Source organism: Coregonus lavaretus, assembly GCF_964263955.1.
Source record: "Coregonus lavaretus genome assembly, chromosome: 11".
NCBI classification, from domain to species: Eukaryota; Metazoa; Chordata; class Actinopteri; order Salmoniformes; family Salmonidae; genus Coregonus; species Coregonus lavaretus.
The window spans coordinates 30,310,689-30,332,094 of NC_139998.1; the positions used below are offsets into that span (position 1 = coordinate 30,310,689).

The 21,406-nt window shown below is 42.6% G+C and overlaps 1 protein-coding gene across 1 annotated transcript; it reads left to right on the forward strand.

Moving 5' to 3' along the window:
• Positions 1-1,150: 1,150 nt before the first annotated feature.
• LOC311137505 (pro-cathepsin H-like) lies at positions 1,151-20,704 on the forward strand (the record flags this gene model as incomplete). The annotated part of the gene is made up of 11 exons (XM_084172035.1): positions 1,151-1,159; positions 5,791-5,896; positions 6,009-6,079; positions 6,159-6,263; positions 6,797-6,883; positions 7,129-7,184; positions 7,304-7,385; positions 7,484-7,552; positions 7,636-7,780; positions 18,047-18,263; positions 20,683-20,704. 11 exons carry the CDS (start codon positions 1,151-1,153, stop codon positions 20,702-20,704), a joined length of 969 nt encoding a protein of 322 aa, XP_084028161.1.
• Between the last annotated feature and the right edge of the window lie 702 nt (positions 20,705-21,406).

A 21,406-nucleotide genomic window follows, 5' to 3' on the forward strand; every position in this document is an offset into this window, starting at 1 on the left:
GATTGACACCTTTTCATACTGTGGACTTTGCACTTCCTGTAAGCACACATGCTGCCAGGGTCCTACTGTACAGGAAAGATTGTTCTCTTTACTCAAATAGATATAATGTGTTTATCTGCAACTGATGTAGCATTGTAAAAATCTAACCAGGTAAAACAACATGGACATTTTTAAACCCAAAATTGATGCGGCTAAACCAATGAGTGTACCTTTAATTGTTCTATATCAATCCCGCCTCCTCCCTGCTTTGATTATTTGCTTCCACTTTTTGTAGCTCTATCAACATTTGAGTAATCTTGTCACAGTTGTGACAGAGATGTGAGCGCCACTAGCCCCACAGAGCTTTGTCTTGTCGTCATGAGGAGTGATTCTTACATAATAAGATATTACACTTGCCTGATACAGGAAACACCTGCTCTTAGTAGAAGTTATTGACTTGCAGCACAGTACTGAATCTGTTCTGAAATGAATGAAGAATAACTAATATATAAGGGCATATTCACACAACAAGCTTTTATCTAAGAACCAGCCAGGTCTGGTTTGTTTTGAAAACAAATTGAAGTCCAGTGTGAATACACCCTAACCTAGAACATGATTAACAATATTTGTAGCTTTATTTCATTACTGTTGCATGTTGCATTGTAACACGCGGTTAAATCACAAACCTCTTACTGTATATTTGCAGAAGTAATTCAAGTCAAGTAGCCATGAATTCCATTTTGTTTTGCAGAATAAACTCTATTAATCCATGTTATTTAAAGGGCTGGTAATAAGCCAGTGTACGTTATATCTCCAATACAAGAGTACTTCCAGTTTGACAATGATTAGTTGTGGGTGACATCTTGTTTGACTAGGAGTTTGGGGAAGTTTGCTGCTATTCTTGGAGCATGCCATTGTAGCTGTTTCCCTTTTTCAAAGCACATGTTTGTTTGCTTTCAATTTAAACTTAACGGAGCACACATATTAAAGAAAAATAAAGCAACACCCTTGAAATTGTAGTATTTTCAGGCTTTGTGATATTTGTGTACAGTAAAAGGTTATTCCGCTATTATACTGTATAATTCAAAGACAATCTATGTCCTTTTGCTGTTCCAGTGATTGTGGAACGTGACCGTATATCACTCTGTTAAATGCATTGTTGTTTAAGAGTATGATAAAAGTAAGTGAATGAGTTACTCCGCCTGCAGCATTCAAAAGGTATTTTTGTAGTATTAGTATAAGGTAAGGGGTTACAAGAACACAGGGAAGTATTTTGTACTTTGTTGTTGTTATTTCACCTTGCTGAAATGTATGCTGTACATTTTGTACATGCAGCCCTGCATATTTCTTAATGTGGAACAGTGTCAAGTACACCTCTGAAAAGCATTGTATCCCAAGCTTCAACACAAAATGCTACAACAATTGTAATTTTGAAACCATGACTTAGAGGTAGAAGACAACTTCAAAGTGTTTTGCATATACTGTAATCCTGTCTATAATCATTCTCTTAGCAGGAATATAGTAATGTAGTGCTTATTCTGTGAATATTTGTATGTATTTTTACCATGTACAGTCTAGAAACATTTAAAGCTCATATGGCAGGCATGCAACACTGTATCAGACAATATTAAAACAATATATATACATATATATACTGTATACACTTATACGTGCACATACTCTTATAAATGAAATATTAACAAACAAACGTTTTGCTGTTAGCAATACCCAGTGGTATGAGAATTATCTTTCAACCCTTATGTTTATTTCCACAGCTTGAGAAATATTTCCAGTTTTGTAAAAAAGAAAAAATGTATGTTTCCTGATTACCTCTTGCTAATAAATCTATTCTATCTCAGGGGCATTGTTGTCTCAAGTGTGTTTGTGAGAAAACAATGCTATTTTTTTTCTCTCTTTTCTCTCTCCCCATCCCCCTCTATCACATGCACACACACACCACACAAACACACACTCTGCCATAGCATGTGCTGGAGGTGAAATAATTTGTGTTGTTGCAATAAAAAGCTATTAAACACATTTTCTGTTGCATTATTGATAATGGGATAGGGGTATGGGAGAGAAAAACCATGGGATATTTATTTATGGGCCCCATTGTGCATGGAGAGCTCTCAGCTCTGTTTTGGAATCAGTGCACTCATGATATGCTCTTATTTATTCAGTTGTGGGGGTTTGGAGTCGGACACAGTGATTCAAGAGAAGAAGAAAAAGTGAGAGAAAACACGAGTTCATCTTCAGAAATAAGCATGAGTTAATCTGCCAAAATACAGACAAAATGCTATGCAGACATATAATTATTATGATGTAGAAGAACAATTTACATTAAATTTTTGTCAGCAGCAGCTGAAAGAGAGATCCTCTACCTCTGATAGTTCTGGGTTACTGCCAGACTGAGCAAAACATAGTGTGTTAAAAGTCATGTAATGATTAACTAGGCTATTGAATCCAATACTTATTATACATAATTTATTATAAATAATTTATACATACACCACATGAACAAAAGTATGTGGACACCTACTCGTCGAACATCTCATTCCAAAATCATGGGCATTAATATGGAGTTGGTCCCCCCTTTGCTGCTCTAACAGCCTCCACTCTTCTGGGAAGGCGTTACACTAGATGTTGGAACATTGCTGCGGGGACTTGATCCATTCAGCCACAAGAGCAATGATTAGGTCGGGCACTGATGTTGAGCGATTAGGCCTGGCTCGCAGTCGGCGTTCCAATTCATCCCAAAGGTGTTCGAGGGGGTTGAGGTCACGGCTCTGTAAAGGCCAATCAAGGTCTTCCACACCGATCTCGACAAACCATTTCTGTATGGACCTCGCTTTGTGCACGGGGGCATTGTCATGCTGAAACAATAAAGGGCCTTCCCCAAACTGTTGCCACAAAGTTGGAAGAACAGAATCGTCTAGAATTGTCAGCGGCTGAGCCGTTGTTGCTACTAGACGTTCCCACTTAACAATAACAGCCCTTACAGTTGACCGGGGAAGCTCTAGCAGGGCAGAAATTTGCCGAACTGACTTGTTGGAAAGGTGGCATCCTATGACGGCGCCACATTTAAAGTCACTGAGCGCTTCAGTAAGGCCATTCTACTGCCAATGTTTGGCTATGGAGATTGCATGGCGGTGTACTCGATTTTATACACCTGTCAGCAAAGAAGGTTGACGACATCCGATCCTCGTTTGTTAAGTCTAATGACACTGCTGGTCCTGCTCACACTGCCCTACCCTATGCTTTGACTTCTTTCTCCCCTCTCTCTCCAGATAAAATCCTGCGACTTGTGACTGCAGGCCGCCCAACAACCTGCCCGCTTGACCCCATCCCCTCCTCCCTTCTCCAGACCATCTCCGGTGACCTTCTCCCCTACCTCACCTCGCTGATCAACTCATCCTTGACCGCTGGCCATGTCCCTTCCGTCTTCAAGAGAGCGAGAGTTACTCCCCTTCTCAAAAAACCAACACTCGACCCCACTGATGTCAACAACTACAGACCAGTATCCCTTCTTTCTTTTCTTTCCAAAACTATTGAGCGTGCCGTCTTTAGCCAACTCTCTTGCTATCTCTCTCAGAATGACCTTCTTGATCCAAACCAATCAGGTTTCAGGACTGGTCATTCAACTGAGACTGCTCTTCTCTGTGTCACGGAGACTCTCCGCACTGCTAAAGCTAACTCTCTCTCCTCTGCTCTTGTCCTTCTAGACCTGTCTGCTGCCTTTGATACTGTGAACCATCAGATCCTCCTCTCCACCCTCTCCGAGATGGGCATCTCCGGCGCGGCTCACTCCTGGATTGCGTCCTACCTGACCGGTCGCTCCTACCAAGTGGCGTGGCGGGAAGCTGTCTCCGCACCACGTGCTCTCACCACTGGTGTCCCCCAGGGATCGGTTCTGGGCCCTCTCCTTTTCTCCCTATACACCAAGTCACTTGGCTCTGTCATATCCTCACATGGCCTTTCCTATCATTGCTACGCTGACGATACACAACTAATCTTCTCCTTTCCCCCTTCTGATAACCAGGTGGCGAATCGCATCTCTGCATGTCTGGCAGACATATCAGTATGGATGACGGATCACCACCTCAAGCTGAACCCTGGCAAGACGGAGCTGCTCTTCCTCCCGGGGAAGGACTGCCCGTTCCATGATCTCGCCATCACGGTTGACAACTCCGCTGTGTCCTCCTCCCAGAGTGCGAAGAGCCTAGGCGTGACCCTGGACAACACCCTGTCGTTCTCCGCCAACATCAAGGCGGTGACCCGCTCCTGCAGGTTCATGCTCTACAACATTCGGAGAGTGCGACCCTGCCTTACACAGGAAGCGGCGCAGGTCCTGGTCCAGGCACTTGTCATCTCCCGTCTGGACTACTGCAACTCGCTGTTGGCTGGGCTCCCTGCCTGTGCCATTAAACCCCTACAACTCATCCAGAATGCCGCAGCCCGTCTGGTGTTCAACCTTCCCAAGTTCTCTCACGTCACCCCCCTCCTCCGCACACTCCACTGGCTTCCAGTTGAAGCTCGCATCCGCTACAAGACCATGGTGCTTGCCTATGGAGCAGTGAGGGGAACGGCACCTCTGTACCTTCAGGCTCTGATCAGTCCCTACACCCAAACGAGGACATTGCGTTCATCCACCTCTGGCCTGCTGGCTCCCCTTCCTCTGCGGAAGCATAGCTCCCGCTCAGCCCAGTCAAAACTGTTCGCTGCTCTGGCACCCCAATGGTGGAACAAGCTCCCTCACGACGCCAGGACAGCGGAGTCACTCACCACCTTCCGGAGACATTTGAAACCCCACCTCTTTAAGGAATACCTGGGATAGGATAAAGTATTCCTTCTAACCCCCCCCCCCCCCAAATTGTAAAGTGGTTATCCCACTGGCTATAGGGTGAACGCACCAATTTGTGAGTCGCTCTGGCTAAGAGCGTCTGCTAAATGACGTTAATGTGCCCTTGAGCAAGGCACTTAACCCTAATTGCTCCTGTAAGTCGCTCTGGTTAAGAGCGTCTGCTAAATGACTAAAATGTAAAATGTAAATGTAATAGTGTACCTCCTCTCAGTCAGCAACATTGTTCTAATAATGGCTTCATGAAACATAGTCCCTTCAATTGACTCCACACTGAAATACTGAAATAAAATCAACAATTAGCTAATTGCCAATGTCAGGCTGGGTCTGTAGCTCTATTTGGCATATCACATAATAAAAATGTACGTTTATTTGAAAGTTAGCTGGCTAGCTTGTAAAGTGGTGAATTAAATTAGCCTAGTTTTTTTTGTATAGCTAGCTAGCTTACAAATGTGCTCAAATGCTAATGACATTTCAACATTATTTATCTAGCCCATAGTTTATCATATGACTTAGGCTTCAAATATTTGAATTAAATAATCAACATTGTTTACCTTAATACATTAAAAATGAATTGGTAGGCTACTTGCAAGTTGGTTTAACTGGTGACATACAGTACCAGTCAAAAGTTTGGACACACCTACTCGTTCAAGGGTTTTTCTTTATTTTTACTATTTTCTACATTGTAGAATAATAGTGAAGACATCAAAACTATGAAATAACACATATGGAATCATGTAGTAACCAGAAAAGTGTTAAACAAATCAAATATATTTTATATTTGAGATTCTTCAAATAGCCACCCTTTGCCTTGATGACAGCTTTGCACACTCTTGGCATTATCTATTGAGTGTTTTATCTAATGCATACTGGAATGCACTGTATCCACATAAAATTAAATTGTAAATTCACAATGACCTGAATTGTTTTATGTTACTGTGTTATCCGTGCAGTACAATAAGGTGTATGACATGGAGGAGTACTACCACAGACTTCAGATCTTTATTGAGAACAATAGAAGGCTTGACCATCACAATGAAGGGAATCACAAGTTCACAAGTATGAATAATTGCATTATAGTTGGGTTTCTTCAGTTGATAGAAGTGTCCATATCCTTTGAGTATGTCAGCATATTAATTATGCCATCTTCTGACATTTGACCTCTACCTAGTGGGACTGAATCAGTTCTCGGACTTGACCTTTGTTGAATTCAGACAATCTTTCCTCTTGACTGAGCCCCAGGTATTTATGTTCCTGTTAGGTATACTTCTCATGGTTTTTACTTGAAAAAATACATTTTAATTGACTGTGTCTTTCTTAGATCTGTTCTGCCACTAAAGGGAGTCATGTGAGCAGCAATGGACCATATCCAGACTCGGTCGACTGGAGAAAGAAAGGGCACTATGGCACAGCCGTGAAGAACCAGGTATCCTTACACATACAGTATAGGACATCTTTTCGAGGATAAAATCAGGCATTATCTGGCAAGGTAAGCGGAACACTACTGTATGAGGAAAGCCCAAAAAATTGTCAAAGACTCCAGTCACCCAAGTCATAGGCTGTTCTCTCTGCTACCGCACGGCAAGCGGTACCGCGGTACCGGAGTGCCAAGTCTAGGACCAAAAGGCTCCTTAACAGCTTCTACCACCCTTATCTATGCATAGTCACTTTACCCCTACCTACATGTACAAATTACCTGGACTAGCACATTGACTCGGTACCGGTACCCCTGTATATAGCCTTGTTATTGTTATTTTATTGTGTTACTTTTTATTATTTTTTACTTTAGTTTATTTGGTAAATATTTTCTTAACTCTTTCTTGAATTGCGTTGTTGGTTAAGGGCTTGTAAGTAAGCATTTCACGGTAAGGTCTACACGTGTTGTATTCGGCGCATGTGACAAATAAAGTTTGATTTGATTTGATGTGCTGAAGGTAGATGTTGATTTGTGGTATTCAGGGGCCCTGTGGTAGCTGCTGGACCTTTTCCACTACAGGCTGTTTGGAGTCAGTCACAGCCATCACAACAGGGAAACTCCTACAACTGGTGAGATACTTTCTTATCTACTTCTCTATTCTAACACAAAGTGGGAAGGAAAGCTGGCCTCCTTTTACTGAGGCAATTCAATACAATTTTTACAATTGCGTTTAAGGCTAGTAGTTGCCTCGATTTATTACCAGTGATTGCAATACCTTTTGGAATTAATTGAAATTCTTGTCCCATCTCTGATCGTGAAGTCATGTGAGCAGCAATATATTTTATCCAACTGCTGCTATCTTTATATTGTTCAGTCAGAGCAGCAACTAGTGGACTGTGCTCAGGCCTTCAACAACCATGGCTGTAAGGGGTGAGTGTCACCACTGGAAAACCTATTTCCTTGTAAATACTGTATATTCACAAAAATCTCTTGGTCTAACTGGACACTATTCGATTCTTACTGAGGCTCTGAAAAAAAGTATATTTTAGCGGCCTCCCCAGTCAAGCATTTGAGTACATCAAGTATAACAAGGGACTCATGACAGAGGATGACTATCCATACACAGCACATGTATGTAAACAGCAATGCCATCTTTATAACAACTACAGTACTAGCACTTCGAAAGGCGACAATCTATTAACATCATTTATGTTGGAATCATTTTGAAGGAGGGCACTTGCAAGTTCAAGACTGATTTGGCTGCTGCTTTCGTTAAGTATGTGGTCAACATAACAAAGGTAAGTAAATGCACATTACTTTGGATTGTTTTGTGCATTGACTACCCAGGCAGTCATTTTATTGTATGTTTATTCCATGGCAGTATGATGAAATGGGTATGCTGGATGCAGTGGCCAGACACAACCCTGTCAGCCTTGCCTATGAGGTGACCTCTGATTTCATGCATTACCATGATGGTGTGTACAAATCAAATCAAATTTTATTGCCACATGCGCCGAATACAACAGGTGTAGACATTACAGTGAAATGCTTACTTACAAGCCCTTAACCAACAATGCATAAAAATTAAAAAAAAAAAAAAAAAGCTAATAACTAAAGAGCAGCAGTAAAATAAAATAACTGTTATGAGGCTATATTCAGGGGGTTACCGGTGTAGAGTCAATGTGCGGGGGCACCGGCTAGTCGAGGTAATTGAGGTAATATGTACATGTGGGTAGAGTTAAAGTGACTATGCATAAATAATAAACACAGTAGCAGCAGCGTAAAAGAGGGGGTGGCGTAAAAGAGGGGGTGGGGGTGGCGGGGCAGTGCATTGCAAATAGTCAGGGTAGCCATGATTAGCTGTTCATGAGTCTCATGGCTTGGGGGTAGAAGCTGTTGAGAAGCCTTTTGGACCTAGACTTGGCGCTCCGGTAGCGCTTGCCGTGCCCTAGTAGAGAGAACAGTCTATGACTAGGGTGGCTCGAGTCTTTGACAATTTTGAGGGCCTTCCTCTGACACCACCTGGTATAGAGGTCCTGGATGGCAGGAAGCTTGGCCCCAGTGATGTACTGGGCCGTATGCACTACCCTCTGTAGTGCCTTGCGGTCGGAGGCCGAGCAGTTGCCATACCAGGCGGTGATGCAACCAGTCAGGATACTCTCGATGGTGCAGCTGTAGAATTGATCTGAGGACCCATGCCAAATCTTTCCAGTCTCCTGAGGGGGAATAGGATTTGTCGTGCCCTCTTCACGACTGTCTTGGTGTGTTTGGACCATGATAGTTTGTTGGTGATGTAGACACCAAGGAACTTGAAGCTCTCAACCTGTTCCACTACAGCCCTTTTTTTTCTGTAGTCCACAATCATCTCCATTGTCTTGATCACGTTGAGGGAGAGGTTGTTATCCTGGCATCACACGGCCAGGTCTCTGACCTCCTCCCTATAGGCTGTCTCATCATTGTCGGTGATCAGGCCTACCACTGTTGTGCCGTCTGCAAACTTAATGATGGTGTTGGAGTCGTGCCTGGCAGTGCAGTCATGGGTGAGCAGGGAGTACAGGAGGGGACTGAGCACGCACCCCTGAGGGGCCCCCGTGTTGAGGATCAACATGGCAAATGTGTTGTTACCTACCCATACCACCTGGGGTGGCCCGTAAGGAAGTCCAGGATCCAGTTGCAGAGGGAGGTGTTTAGTCCCAGGGTCCTTAGCTTAGTGATGAGCTTTGAGGGCACTACGGTGTTGAATGCTGAGCTGTAGTCAATTAATAGTATACTCATGTAGGTGTTCCTCTTGTCCAGGTGGGAAAGGGCAGTGTGGAGTGCAATAGAGATTGCATCATCTGTGGATCTGTTGGGGCAGTATGCAAATTGGAGTGGGTCTAGGGTTTCTGGGATAATGGTGTTGATGTGAGCCATGACCAGCCTTTCAAAGCATTTCATGGCTACAGACGTGAGTGCTACGGGTCGGTAGTCATTTAGGGAGGTTATCTTAGTGTTTTTGGGCACAGGGCCTATGGTGGTCTGCTTGAAACATGTTGGTATTACAGACTCAGTCAGGGACATGTTGAAAATGTCAGTGAAGACACTTGCCAGTTGGTCAGCGCATGCTCGGAGAACACATCCTGGTAATCCGTCTGGCCTTGCGGGCCTTGTGAATGTTGACCTGCTTAAAAGTCTTACTCACATCGGCTACGGAGAGCGTGATCACATAGTCATCCGGAACAGCTGATGCTCTCATGCATGCTTCAGTGTTGCTTGCCTCGAAGCGAGCATAGAAGTGATTTAGCTCGTCTGGTAGGCTTGTGTCACTGGGCAGCTTGCGGCTGTGCTTCCCTTTGTAGTCTGTAATAGTTTGCAAGCCCTGCCACATCCGACGAGCGTCGGAGCCGGTGTAGTACGATTCAATCTTAGTCCTGTATTGACTCTTTGCCTGTTTGATTGTTCGTCGGAGGGCATAGCGGGATTTCTTAAAAGCCTCCGGGTTAGAGTCCCACTCCTTGAAAGCGGCAGCTCTACCCTTTAGCTCAGTGCGTATGTTGCCTGTAATCCATAGCTTCTGGTTGGGGTATGTACGTACGGTCACTGTGGGGAAGACGTCATTGATGCATTAATTAATGAAGCCAGTGACTGATGTGGTGTACTCCTCAATGCCATCGGAAAAATCCCGGAACATATTCCAGTCTGTGCTAGCAAAACAGTCCTGTAGCTTAGCATCTGCGTCATCTGACCACTTCCTTATTAACCGAGTCACTGGTGCTACCTGCTTTAGTTTTTGCTTATAAGCAGGAATCAGGAGGATTGAATTATGGTCAGATTTGCCAAATGGAGGGCAGGGGAGAGCGTTGTACGCGTCTCTGTGTGGAGTAAAGGTGGTCTAGAGTTTTTTTTCCTCTGGTTGCACATTTAACATGCTGGTAGAACGGATTTAAGTTTCCCTGCATTAAAGTCCCAGGCCACTAGGAGCGCTGCCTCTGGATGAGCGTTTTCCTGTTTGCTTATGACTTATACAGCTCATTGAGTGCAATCTTAGTGCCAGCATCGGTTTGTGGTGGTAAATAGACAGCTACGAAAAATATAGAAGAAAACTCTCTTGGTAAATAGTGTGGTCTACAGCTTATCATGAGATACTCTACCTCAGGCGAGCAAAACCTCGAGACTTCCTTAGTATTAGATGTTCTGTACCAGCTGTTGTTTACAAATATACACAAATCGCCAACACTTGTCTTACCGGAGTCAGCCGTTCTATCCTGCCGATGTAGCGTATATCCCGCCAGCTGTATGTTATCAATGTCGTCGTTCAGCCACGACTCGGTGAAACATAAGATATTACAGTTTTTAATGTCCCGTTGGTAGGATATCCTTGATCTTAGGTCGTCCATTGTGTTTTCAAATGATTGTATGTTGGCTAATAGGATTGATGGAAGAGGCAGATTACTTGCTCGCCATCGGATCCTTATAAGGCACCCCGACCTACTTCCCGATATCTCTGTCTCTTTCTCATGCGAATGACGGGGATTTGGGCCATGTCGGGTGTCTGTAGAATATCCTTCGCGTCCGACTCGTTGAAGAAAAAATCTTCGTCCAATATGAGGTGAGTAATCGCTGTCCTGATATCCAGAAGCTCTTTTTGGTCATAAGAGACGATGGCAGAAACATTATGTACAGAATAAATTACAAATAACGCGAAAAAACACACATAATAGCACAATTGGTTTGAGGGCCGTAAAACAGCAGCCATTTCCTCCTGCGCCATCTTTCCAGATCAGTCAAGACATCAGCGCTGTATCAACAAGGGTGTCAATCCTGCAGAGAGTGTCTGATGGTCCTCCTAACGAAAGAAGAGGTGAATAATATGGGTTATGTTTAAGCCAGATGTTTCAGTTTATTTTGAAAATGTCAGTGAACATACCAGTATGCATATAATTATATTGTATTGCCTCCATCATCATTTTATTTGTCCCTTTAGTCACCAATCCAAAGTCAGAAGATCCGTTTTTGAGTATCATGGAGTCCATCTGTGCTCTGGTGGATTCCATCCCTGAGCATGAACTGATAGGCCTGTCCTGTGGGACAGAACTCTTACTGCAGCGGGCTCACAGGTAATTCCTTGATCCTGAACTATTTAATATGGGACAACAGCTGGAGATTAAGTTTCAGCTGTAATTTTACTGTGACATGTATTGATCTGCTAGTCATATCACACTTTTTACCCTCAGGAAAAGGATTACTGGCAGCAGTGACACATATTTCATGACACAACGGCCAGACAGCACTGTCTTGGAACCTTTTATTTTGCTACACCGAGTGTCCTGTCTTCCACAACTTGCCAGCCCAAGGATAAAGGAGATCCTTCCATGAAAGCCCTTCTGTTCAGGAGGTCCTCAGTTATATCTGTGGACTACGACAGCAGTGTGTTTGAGGACTGACTGCATGATCAATGGAGTTCCGACACAAAGCACCTCTTGGAAACCCAGCACTCTGGCAAGTCCTATTTTCACTGAAGACGGGGGGAAAGTATCTACAAGAGGCCAAAGTAATTGTGACTCTCCATGGAATTACACCATCTCCAAAAAACAAACTTGTGATGTTGATCAGTCGATTTTTTCATTGATGACTTTGACATAGATTACATCAATGATTCAGATATCACTGATTACTTTGATGAACCCCCGAGCTCAGCATCAAGGCAGGACTACAGTGCTGTCACTAAAGCGGTGCATAAGGGTGGACCAAGTACATTACCATGGCAAAATAAACCAGCTACACCAGCCCCTGTGGCCAAGCCTACTAAATTCACCTATCCTGGCAAGAACATTCAAGATATAGAGCAGCCTTGAGATTGAATTGTATTGTTCCTTCTACTAAACAAATGTGATTATTTTTTCTTACATGTATTACTTGGTCTGTAGCTCAGACATTCATGTTTACAGTGGGGGAAAAAAGTATTTAGTCAGCCACCAATTGTGCAAGTTCTCCCACTTAAAAAGATGAGAGAGGCCTGTAATTTTCATCATAGGTACACATCAACTATGACAGACAAAATGAGAAAAAAAATTCCAGAAAATCACATTGTAGGATTTTTAATGAATTTATTTGCAAATTATGGTGGAAAATAAGTATTTGGTCAATAACAAAAGTTTCTCAATACTTTGTTATATACCCTTTGTTGGCAATGACACAGGTCAAACGTTTTCTGTAAGTCTTCACAAGGTTTTCACACACTGTTGCTGGTATTTTGGCACATTCCTCCATGCAGATCTCCTCTAGAGCAGTGATGTTTTGGGGCTGTCGCTGGGCAACACGGACTTTCAACTCCCTCCAAAGATTTTCTATGGGGTTGAGATCTGGAGACTGACTAGGCCACTCCAGGACCTTGAAATGCTTCTTACGAAGCCACTCTTTCGTTGCCCGGGCGGTGTGTTTGGGATCATTGTCATGCTGAAAGACCCAGCCACGTTTAATCTTCAATGCCCTTGCTGATGGAAGGAGGTTTTCACACAAAATCTCACGATACTTGGCCTCATTCATTCTTTCCTTTACACGGATCAGTCGTCCTGGTCCCTTTGCAGAAAAACAGCCACAAAGCATGATGTTTCCACCCCCATGCTTCACAGTAGGTATGGTGTTCTTTGGATGCAACTCAGCATTCTTTGTCCTCCAAACACGACGAGTTGAGTTTTTACCAAAAAGTTATATTTTGGTTTCATCTGACCATATGACATTCTCCCAATCCTCTTCTGGATCATCAAAATGCACTCTAGCTAACTTCAGACGGGCCTGGACATGTACTGGCTTAAGCAGGGGGACACGTCTTGCACTGCAGGTTTTGAGTCCCTGGCGGCGTAGTGTGTTACTGATGGTAGGCTTTGTTACTTTGGTCCCAGCTCTCTGCAGGTCATTCACTAGGTCCCCCCGTGTGGTTCTGGGATTTTTGCTCACCGTTCTTGTGATCATTTTGACCCCACGGGGTGAGATCTTGCGTGGAACCCCAGATCGAGGGAGATTAACAGTGGTCTCGTATGTCTTCCATTTCCTAATAATTGCTCCCACAGTTGATTTCTTCAAACCAAGCTGCTTACCTATTGCAGATTCAGTCTTCCCAGCCTGGTGCAGGTCTACAATTTTGTTTCTGGTGTCCTTTAACAGCTCTTTGGTCTTGGCCATAGTGGAGTTTGGAGTGTGACTGTTTGAGGTTGTGGACAGGTGTCTTTTATACTGATAACAAGTTCAAACAGGTGTCATTAATACAGGTAACGAGTGGAGGACAAAGGAGCCTCTTAAAGAAGAAGTTACAGGTCTGTGAGAGCCAGAAATCTTGCTTGTTTGTAGGTGACCAAATACTTATTTTCCACCATAATTTGCAAATAAATTCATTAAAAGTCCTACAATGTGATTTTCTGGATTTTTTTTCTCAATTTGTCTGTCATAGTTGATGTGTACCTATGATGAAAATTACAGGCCTCTCTCATCTTTTTAAGTGGGAGAACTTGCACAATTGGTGGCTGACTAAATACTTTTTTTCCCTACTGTATAAAAAATATATACAGTACCAGTCAAAGGTTTGGACACACATACTCATTAAAGGGTTTTTCTTTATTTTTTCTATTTTCTACATTGTAGAATAATTGTAAAGACATCAAAAATATGAAATAACACATATGGAATCATGTAGTAACCAAAAAGGTGTTAAACAAATAAAAATATATTTTATATTTGAGATTCTTCAAATAGCCACCCTTTGCCTTGATGACAGCTTTGCACACTCTTGGCATTCTCTCAACCAGCTTCATGAGGTAGTCACCTGGAATGCATTTCAAGTCCATATCATGGCAAGAACAGCTCAAATAAGCAAAGAGAAACGACAGTCCATCCTTACTTTAAGACATGAAGGTCAGTCAATACGGAACATTTCAAGAACTTTGAAAGTTTCTTCAAGTGAAGTCACAAAAACCATCAAGCGCTATGATGAAACTGGCTCTCATGAGGACCACCACAGGAATGGAAGACCCAGAATTACCTCTGCTGCAGAGGATAAGTTCATTAGAGTTACCAGCCTCAGAAATTGCAGCCCAAATAAATGCTTCACAGAGTTCAAGAAACAGACACAGCTCAACATCAACTGTTCAGAGGGGACTGTGTGATTCAGGCCTTCATGGTCAAATTGCTGCAAAAGAAACACTACTAAAGGACACCAATAAGAAGAAGAGACTTGCTTGGGCCAAGAAACATGAGCAATGGACATTAGACCGGTAGAAATGTATCCTTTAGTCTGGAGTCCAAATTGGAGATTTTTGGTTCCAACCAATGTGTCTTTGTGAGACGCGGTGTGGGTGAACGGATGATCTCCGCATGTGTATTTCCCACCGTAAAGCATGGAGGTGGTGTTATGGTGTGGGGGTGCTTTGCTGGTGACACTGTCTGTGATTTATTTAGAATTCAAGGCACACTTAACCAGCATGGCTACCACAGCATTCTACAGCGATACGCCATCCCATCTGGTTTGGGTTTAGTGGGATTATCATTTGTTTTTCAACAGGACAATGACCCAACACACCTCCAGGCTGTGTAAGGACTATTTTACCAAGAAGGAGAGCGATGTAGTGCTGCATCAGATGACCTGGTCTCCACAATCCCCTGACCTCAACCCAGTTGAGATGGTTTTGGATGAGTTGGACCGCAGAGTGAAGGAAAAGCAGCCAACAAGTGCTCAGCATATGTGGGAACTCCTTCAAGACTGTTGGAAAAGCATTCCAGGTGAAGCTGGTTGAAGAATCTAAAATCTAAAATATATTTAGATTTGTTTAACACTTTTTTGGTTGCTACATGATTCCATATGTGTTCTTTCATGGTTTTGATGTCTTCGCTATTACTCTACAATGTAAAACATAGTAAAAATATAGAAAAATCCTTGAATGAGTAGGTGTGTCCAAACCTTTGACTGGTAGTGTGTGTGTGTGTGTGTGTGTGTGTGTGTGTGTGTGTGTGTGTGTGTTTGTGTGTGTGTGTGTGTGTATTATTTGATGAAACATTGTATTTGGCCATACTGCTATTAGCCCATAGAAATGCATTTAATAACATATTTATACAGTGCCTTCGGAAAGTATTCAGACCCCTTGACATTTTCCAAATTTTGTTACGTTACACCCTTATTCTAAAATGGAATAAATAAAAAATGTCCTCATCAATCTACACAAAACACCCCATAATGACAAAGCGGAAACAGATTTTTTGAAATGTTTACACATTTAGAAAAAATAAAAAACAGAAATACCTTATTTACATAAGTATTCAGACCCTTTGCTATGAGACTCGAAATTGAGCTCAGGTGCATCCTGTTTCCATGGATCATCCTTGAGATGTTTCTACAACTTCATTGGAGTCCACCTGTGGTAAATTCAATAGATTGGACATGATTTGGAAAGGCACACAACTGTCTATATAAGGTCCCACAGTTGATAGTGCATGTCAGAGCAAAAACCAAGCCATGAGGTCTAAGGAATTGTCTGTAGAGCTCCGAGACAGGATTGTGTAGGCGCACAGATCTGGGGAAGGGTACCAAAAAATGTCTGCAGCATTGAAGGTCCCCAAGGACACAGTGGCCTCCATCATGCTTAAATGGAAGAAGTTTGGAACCACCAAGACTCTTCCTAGAGCTGGCTGCCCGGCCAAACTGAGCAATCGGGCGAGAAGGGCCTTGGTCACGGAGTTGACCAAGAACCTGATGGTCACTCTGACAGAGCTCTAGAGTTCCTCTGTGGAGATGGGAGAACCTTCCAGAAGGACAACTATCTCTGCAGCACTCCACCAATCAATTTGAATGCACAGAGATACCGTGAGGAGATCCTGAGGTCCATTGTCGTGCCATTCATCCACCGCCATCCCCTCATGTTTCAGCATGATAATGCACAACCCCATGTCGCAAGGATCTGTACACAATTCCTGGAAACTGAAAATGTCCCAGTTCCTCCATGGCATGCATACTCACCAGACATGTCACCCATTGGGCATGTTTGGGATGCTCTAGATCAACGTGTGCGACAGCGTGTTCCAGTTCCCACCAATATCCAACTTCGCACAGCCATTGAAGAGGAGTGGGACAACATTCCACAGGCCACAATCAACAGCCTGATCAACTAACTCTATGTGAAGGAGACGTCACGCTGCATGAGGCAAATAGTTTTCACACCAGATACTGACTAGTTTTCTGATCCACACCCCTACCTTTCTTTTAAGGTATCTGTGACCAACAGATGCATATCTGTATTCCCATTTGTATGAAATCCATAGATTAGGGCCTAATGAATTTATTTCAATTGACTGATTTCCTTATATAAACTGTAACTCCGTAAAATCTTTGAAATTGTTGCATGTTGCGTTTTATATTTTTCTTCAGTGTAAATTAATACATTTTCACCCTCCTTCCAAACCTGGACGTTAGTTCTATTAGTTAGGTTGCTAGAGAAGCGGACTGGTCGTTCGTTCGATTGGTTAGGTTTCTATACGCGCACCAGTCGTTCATTCTTTTTGTTCGATTGCTATGCAGGCTAGCAACATTCTTATTGCTTGCAAGCTAGCCAACAACGGCTAACAAAGTCACGTCAAACAGTACAACCAGAATAACAGCAAAGTAGCTCTATTTGCATTTGTTTAAGCTGTTTTCTAGTGACATTTATTTGGATGCATCTATAACAATGAGCTGATGATGCAATATTTCACCTGGCATCGAAGTTGCTGTCTCGTCAGGACACTGTTCATTGTAGTAGAGGAGATTGAATTGCATATCAAATTGCAAATGAAATTAGATACATTATAAACCTGCGTTTACAATGTATTCAATTTCGGTTTGTGTGGTTGTTGGTTTAGCTTTCTGTAACTTAGTAGCAAGTACGGTCTGCATGGTGCTGTGATTTAGAACTGTATAAAGGCACCCATTGTTGGAACTACAGAGTTGTCCAATATATTTTCCAACTGTCTGTCTGGTATTAATGCCCACTCCAGAATGCCCTTTTAGCCAAACAGAACTGAGTATTCATATGTTGTGTTATAAATGCCTTTCTTGATATGTGTTGATTATTAGGCTCTAAACTCCTCAAACTCAACTCTGGACCTCGAAGCCAGTTCCACTGCATTTTATTTTTTACTGATTTAGACCTGAGACACCAGGTGGGTGCAATTCATTATCAGGTAGAACAGAAAACCATCAGGCAACCAAGAGTTGAATACCCTTGCTCTAGACTTCAGACATTTCTGCAAGTCGATATGCTAACTGCATCCTGCTGAATTAACCAAAAGAAAATAATGGTAGAGCATGGCGCTTGTAACGCCAGGGTAGTGGGTTCGATCCCCGGGACCACCCATACGTAAAAATGTATGCACACATGACTGTAAGTCGCTTTGGATAAAAGCGTCTGCTAAATGGCATATTATTATTATATTATAAGAAGTTGCTCAGTCATATTTGTGCCCTGCTGTTGGACCTGTAGAGTGGTTGGTTTCTGTTAACGTTTGTGTCTGTCTGAACCTCTCTGCAGCTGAGGAGCAGTCGGCTGACACCACTGGAAGCTCTACTATGGCATGGATAGACACGACGCGAGGCTGCAGAGACCAGGAGGAAGACACTGGGTCATCCAGTTATTTCAACAATAACAGCAGAGGAGAGAGGAGGAAGAAGGCCCCTGCGATCTAGAAATCCAAAAGGTTGAAAGGGTATGTGTTATGTCTTATCTGAGGTCATATTTTAGTCTACATTTTCCCATTGAAATTAATTCTGTGCACTCCTGTCTCTCGTGGTGTAGGGGTTACAGCAGCAACGGGTCATGGGCAGGGTCTAACTCCAGAGGTGAATCTAAAGGCTGGAGTTCAGCAGGAAGGGGCTCAGCAGGAAGGGGCTCAGCAGGAAGGGGCTCAGCAGGATGGGGCTCAGCAGGATGGGGCTCAGCAGGACGGGGCTCAGCAGGAAGAGGCTCAGCAGGAAGGGGAGGACGGGGCTCAAGGCCAGCAGCAGCAGCCCCAGTGGGAAGGAGGCCCGGCTTCATGGCCCTCCCCACACAACAGACCAACAGCCGGCCATTCCTCAAACCAGCCTTTTCTGCACTGTATGAGTATTCCTGGGTATACCTGGAGTCTGACAGAGCGACTTCATGGAATAGCAAAAAAATCGTAGTCATAGGCAACAGTACAGCATTTGAGACTGACTCATTCTGTTTACAATTTACTGTAGATGATTTACTTGTTACATTTGAACTGTTTTTGCACAATGTGTATTTTTGTACAGCGTTATCTTTGTCCTACAGTCTGTCTAGATTTATCATTGTTGGTTTGTTTCTTTAACAGTATTTCTTAGTGTTATCCATTCAGATGTGAAGGTTTCCCCTTTTAATAAAGGCTTCTGAAAATATGATTCCTACATGTGATATTGCGTTCACCTGCTTTCACCTGAACAAAGCTAATTTGGGAGATTGTGTTGATTATTTTTGTCTTGAAACACCTACTTCGAATACTGGACTACTGCCGTTTACCCCAAAAGCATGCAATATGAAGAGGTTTCCTCTAGATGTCAGTATAGTATGAACTTTCAGAAAATATATCAGAGACATACTGTTTTCATGGAAAGATGATACAAAATGATTACATTTTAATTGCATTGATGGGAATGTGCATTGAAGAGCCATAAACCACAAGAATCCACTTTACATTTTTATCCAATGTTTATTTCAAGTTTGAGTAGTTTAATGGCACCAGTTACAAGGGACTATCAGAGAGAAACAATATTTAACACTGTTTTGTACAGAAGGTTTCCTACAGTACAAACATGGGTTCGGAATGGATGAGACTGAACAAGGACTGGATTTGGCACATACATTTGTATATATTTGTATATTCATATTACGTAAATAAACAGCAACCTTCAGTCCCGACATGGAAAGATGCAGAATACATAAGACATGCCTACAGACACTGGTATGCATATACACTTATTTACATGTATATGCAGTGCTGTGTGAGCGTCTGTTTGCTTGGGAGCTGGTGAAGGGGCAGAAGCATATTACAAGGTGGCAATAGTATGACTGGTTTTATTAACTCCCTCAGCTGCTCTGTCTGCGCTCTACATGTTAAGTAGTATTACTGTGAGAGTAAAGGGGACCTTCAGGAAAAGACTGCTCAATGCCATTTACCTTGTATGCAGTCAAACTAGCATATTCTTTTTCAAGCTGGCCTTTTTGCTTGGCTACTGTTTACTCTTCATGTCACTGGCAAACAGCCATCACATGTAGAATATATTGTACCTCCTTTTATCAGAATAATAGCCAGTCATTGTTATGTATTAGCCTGTGGTTTCCAGTTCAGGCTTTATGGATATGGCCAATGTATTCACTTTTGAAATAAATTTTGCTAATTTAACTGATGTTCAATAACTTTAATGTAGTTTGTCCTATAGAACTTAACTGCAGAATGATTGCCAACATACTGCATGTAAACCATGGCAGATGTCCAAAGATAACATCAGAACAATTCCATACTGTTTTACACACTACCAGCAAGAGTCTGAAACATCTACCAGACAAACAAGTACTACAGCCAGTTCCCAATAGAGATCAGTCAAAGAAAATAATTTAAACATGACATCACCAGACCAAATGTACTGTATAGATTCAAGGTTTTTCAAAGGCAACGTACCTGTACAGATAATTTCAGACAGATAGAGACAACTACAGAACTTTTCCCCAGACACACAGATGACTCACGCTGCCATAAGTGCTGACCATACAACATGACATGGGATCAGTAACCACCACCCTATATTAACACAACATCTACAGTATGGGAAGTCAAAGCTACACAACAAGCAGTGTTTTCCTTTGAGTCTGTGAAATTAAAGGGTAGTCCATACTTTATGAGGAGGATGCACTGAATATATGTCTCTGTCCATTCACTCATTTGCCCCTTTTGTAAAATGCAGAGCTGTTAGGTACTAAAGATTCCAGGCACAGGGAAAGACGCTTCGGTCACATTGAAGTACTGTTGAACAAAACTTTGAAGGCCAACATCCCAACAAGAGCGCTAACAATGAAAGAAACACTATCTATAAAATGTGGTAAATACTACTAATAATGATAACTGTATTTTTCTTCACATTATTACTGTTTTTATAAAAAAGGAAAAGGAGCATACCATGAGCTCTTGTTGGTATTGTAGATACAGTGACAGTAAACTGATTTTTGACACTGAAAAAACCAACAGCACAATATCCAGTGTAAGACTTCTGTTTAGATTTCTATGTCCATTTGCTCTTACAATTTGACTGCTTATTGCTCATTGAATGATGCTGCCTTAATTGTTGCATGCTTGGAAAGACCATTGAAGCTACATAATGCTAATGTATACGAACGTAGACCATCAATTGACATTTCCTTACTTTTTGCTCTTCCAGTTCCCTGACCTTTAAGAAGTAACACTAACATACTCTGCCTACTGTCCTGTTGACCTTTACAGTATTTAGCATTCGCAAGTAATAAATAATAAATATGAATGCATAAAACAATGAAACAGTACCGTTATCTTGCATATCGGATCTACACTCCTCATCCAGGTACAGACAAATTCAACCTTTCAAGTCGTCCTCCATCCTTGTATCTGCTGTTCATTGGAAGTGCATGCTATACTAGCATAGGGAGCATGCATATTTGACTCAGGAATTTTATACGGTATATAACTGTTACTACACCAGATTTGCTACTAAAGGCTGCTTTTACCACCCCTTTGCCATAAACATGGATATTTATCATCGCAGATGTTTGGGCTCCAACCTGTTGATGGAGGGTTAAGAACTACAGTAGACATGCAGCCATTGTACTGATGGGTCTACAGTATGCTGTAGTGTCTTCCTTGCTGGGTCTACCTCAACTAGCAGGGTGCTGTTGGGAGACAGACTACACTCAGGGCCAGGGGCTACAGTGCTCTGCTTCCATGGGCCCAGGCTGGGCTCCCCAGGGCAGAGCAGGCAGCAGCACCGCTGGGGGATCAGAGCATGGAGCAGGTGTGTGGAGGTAATGGTGTTAAATAACAGGCCAAAACAGGCATGGCTGTACTGCCAATTGAGTCACAAGCACCAAGTGCTCACATATGCATTCCCCTTTGACTATACTCATACTTTC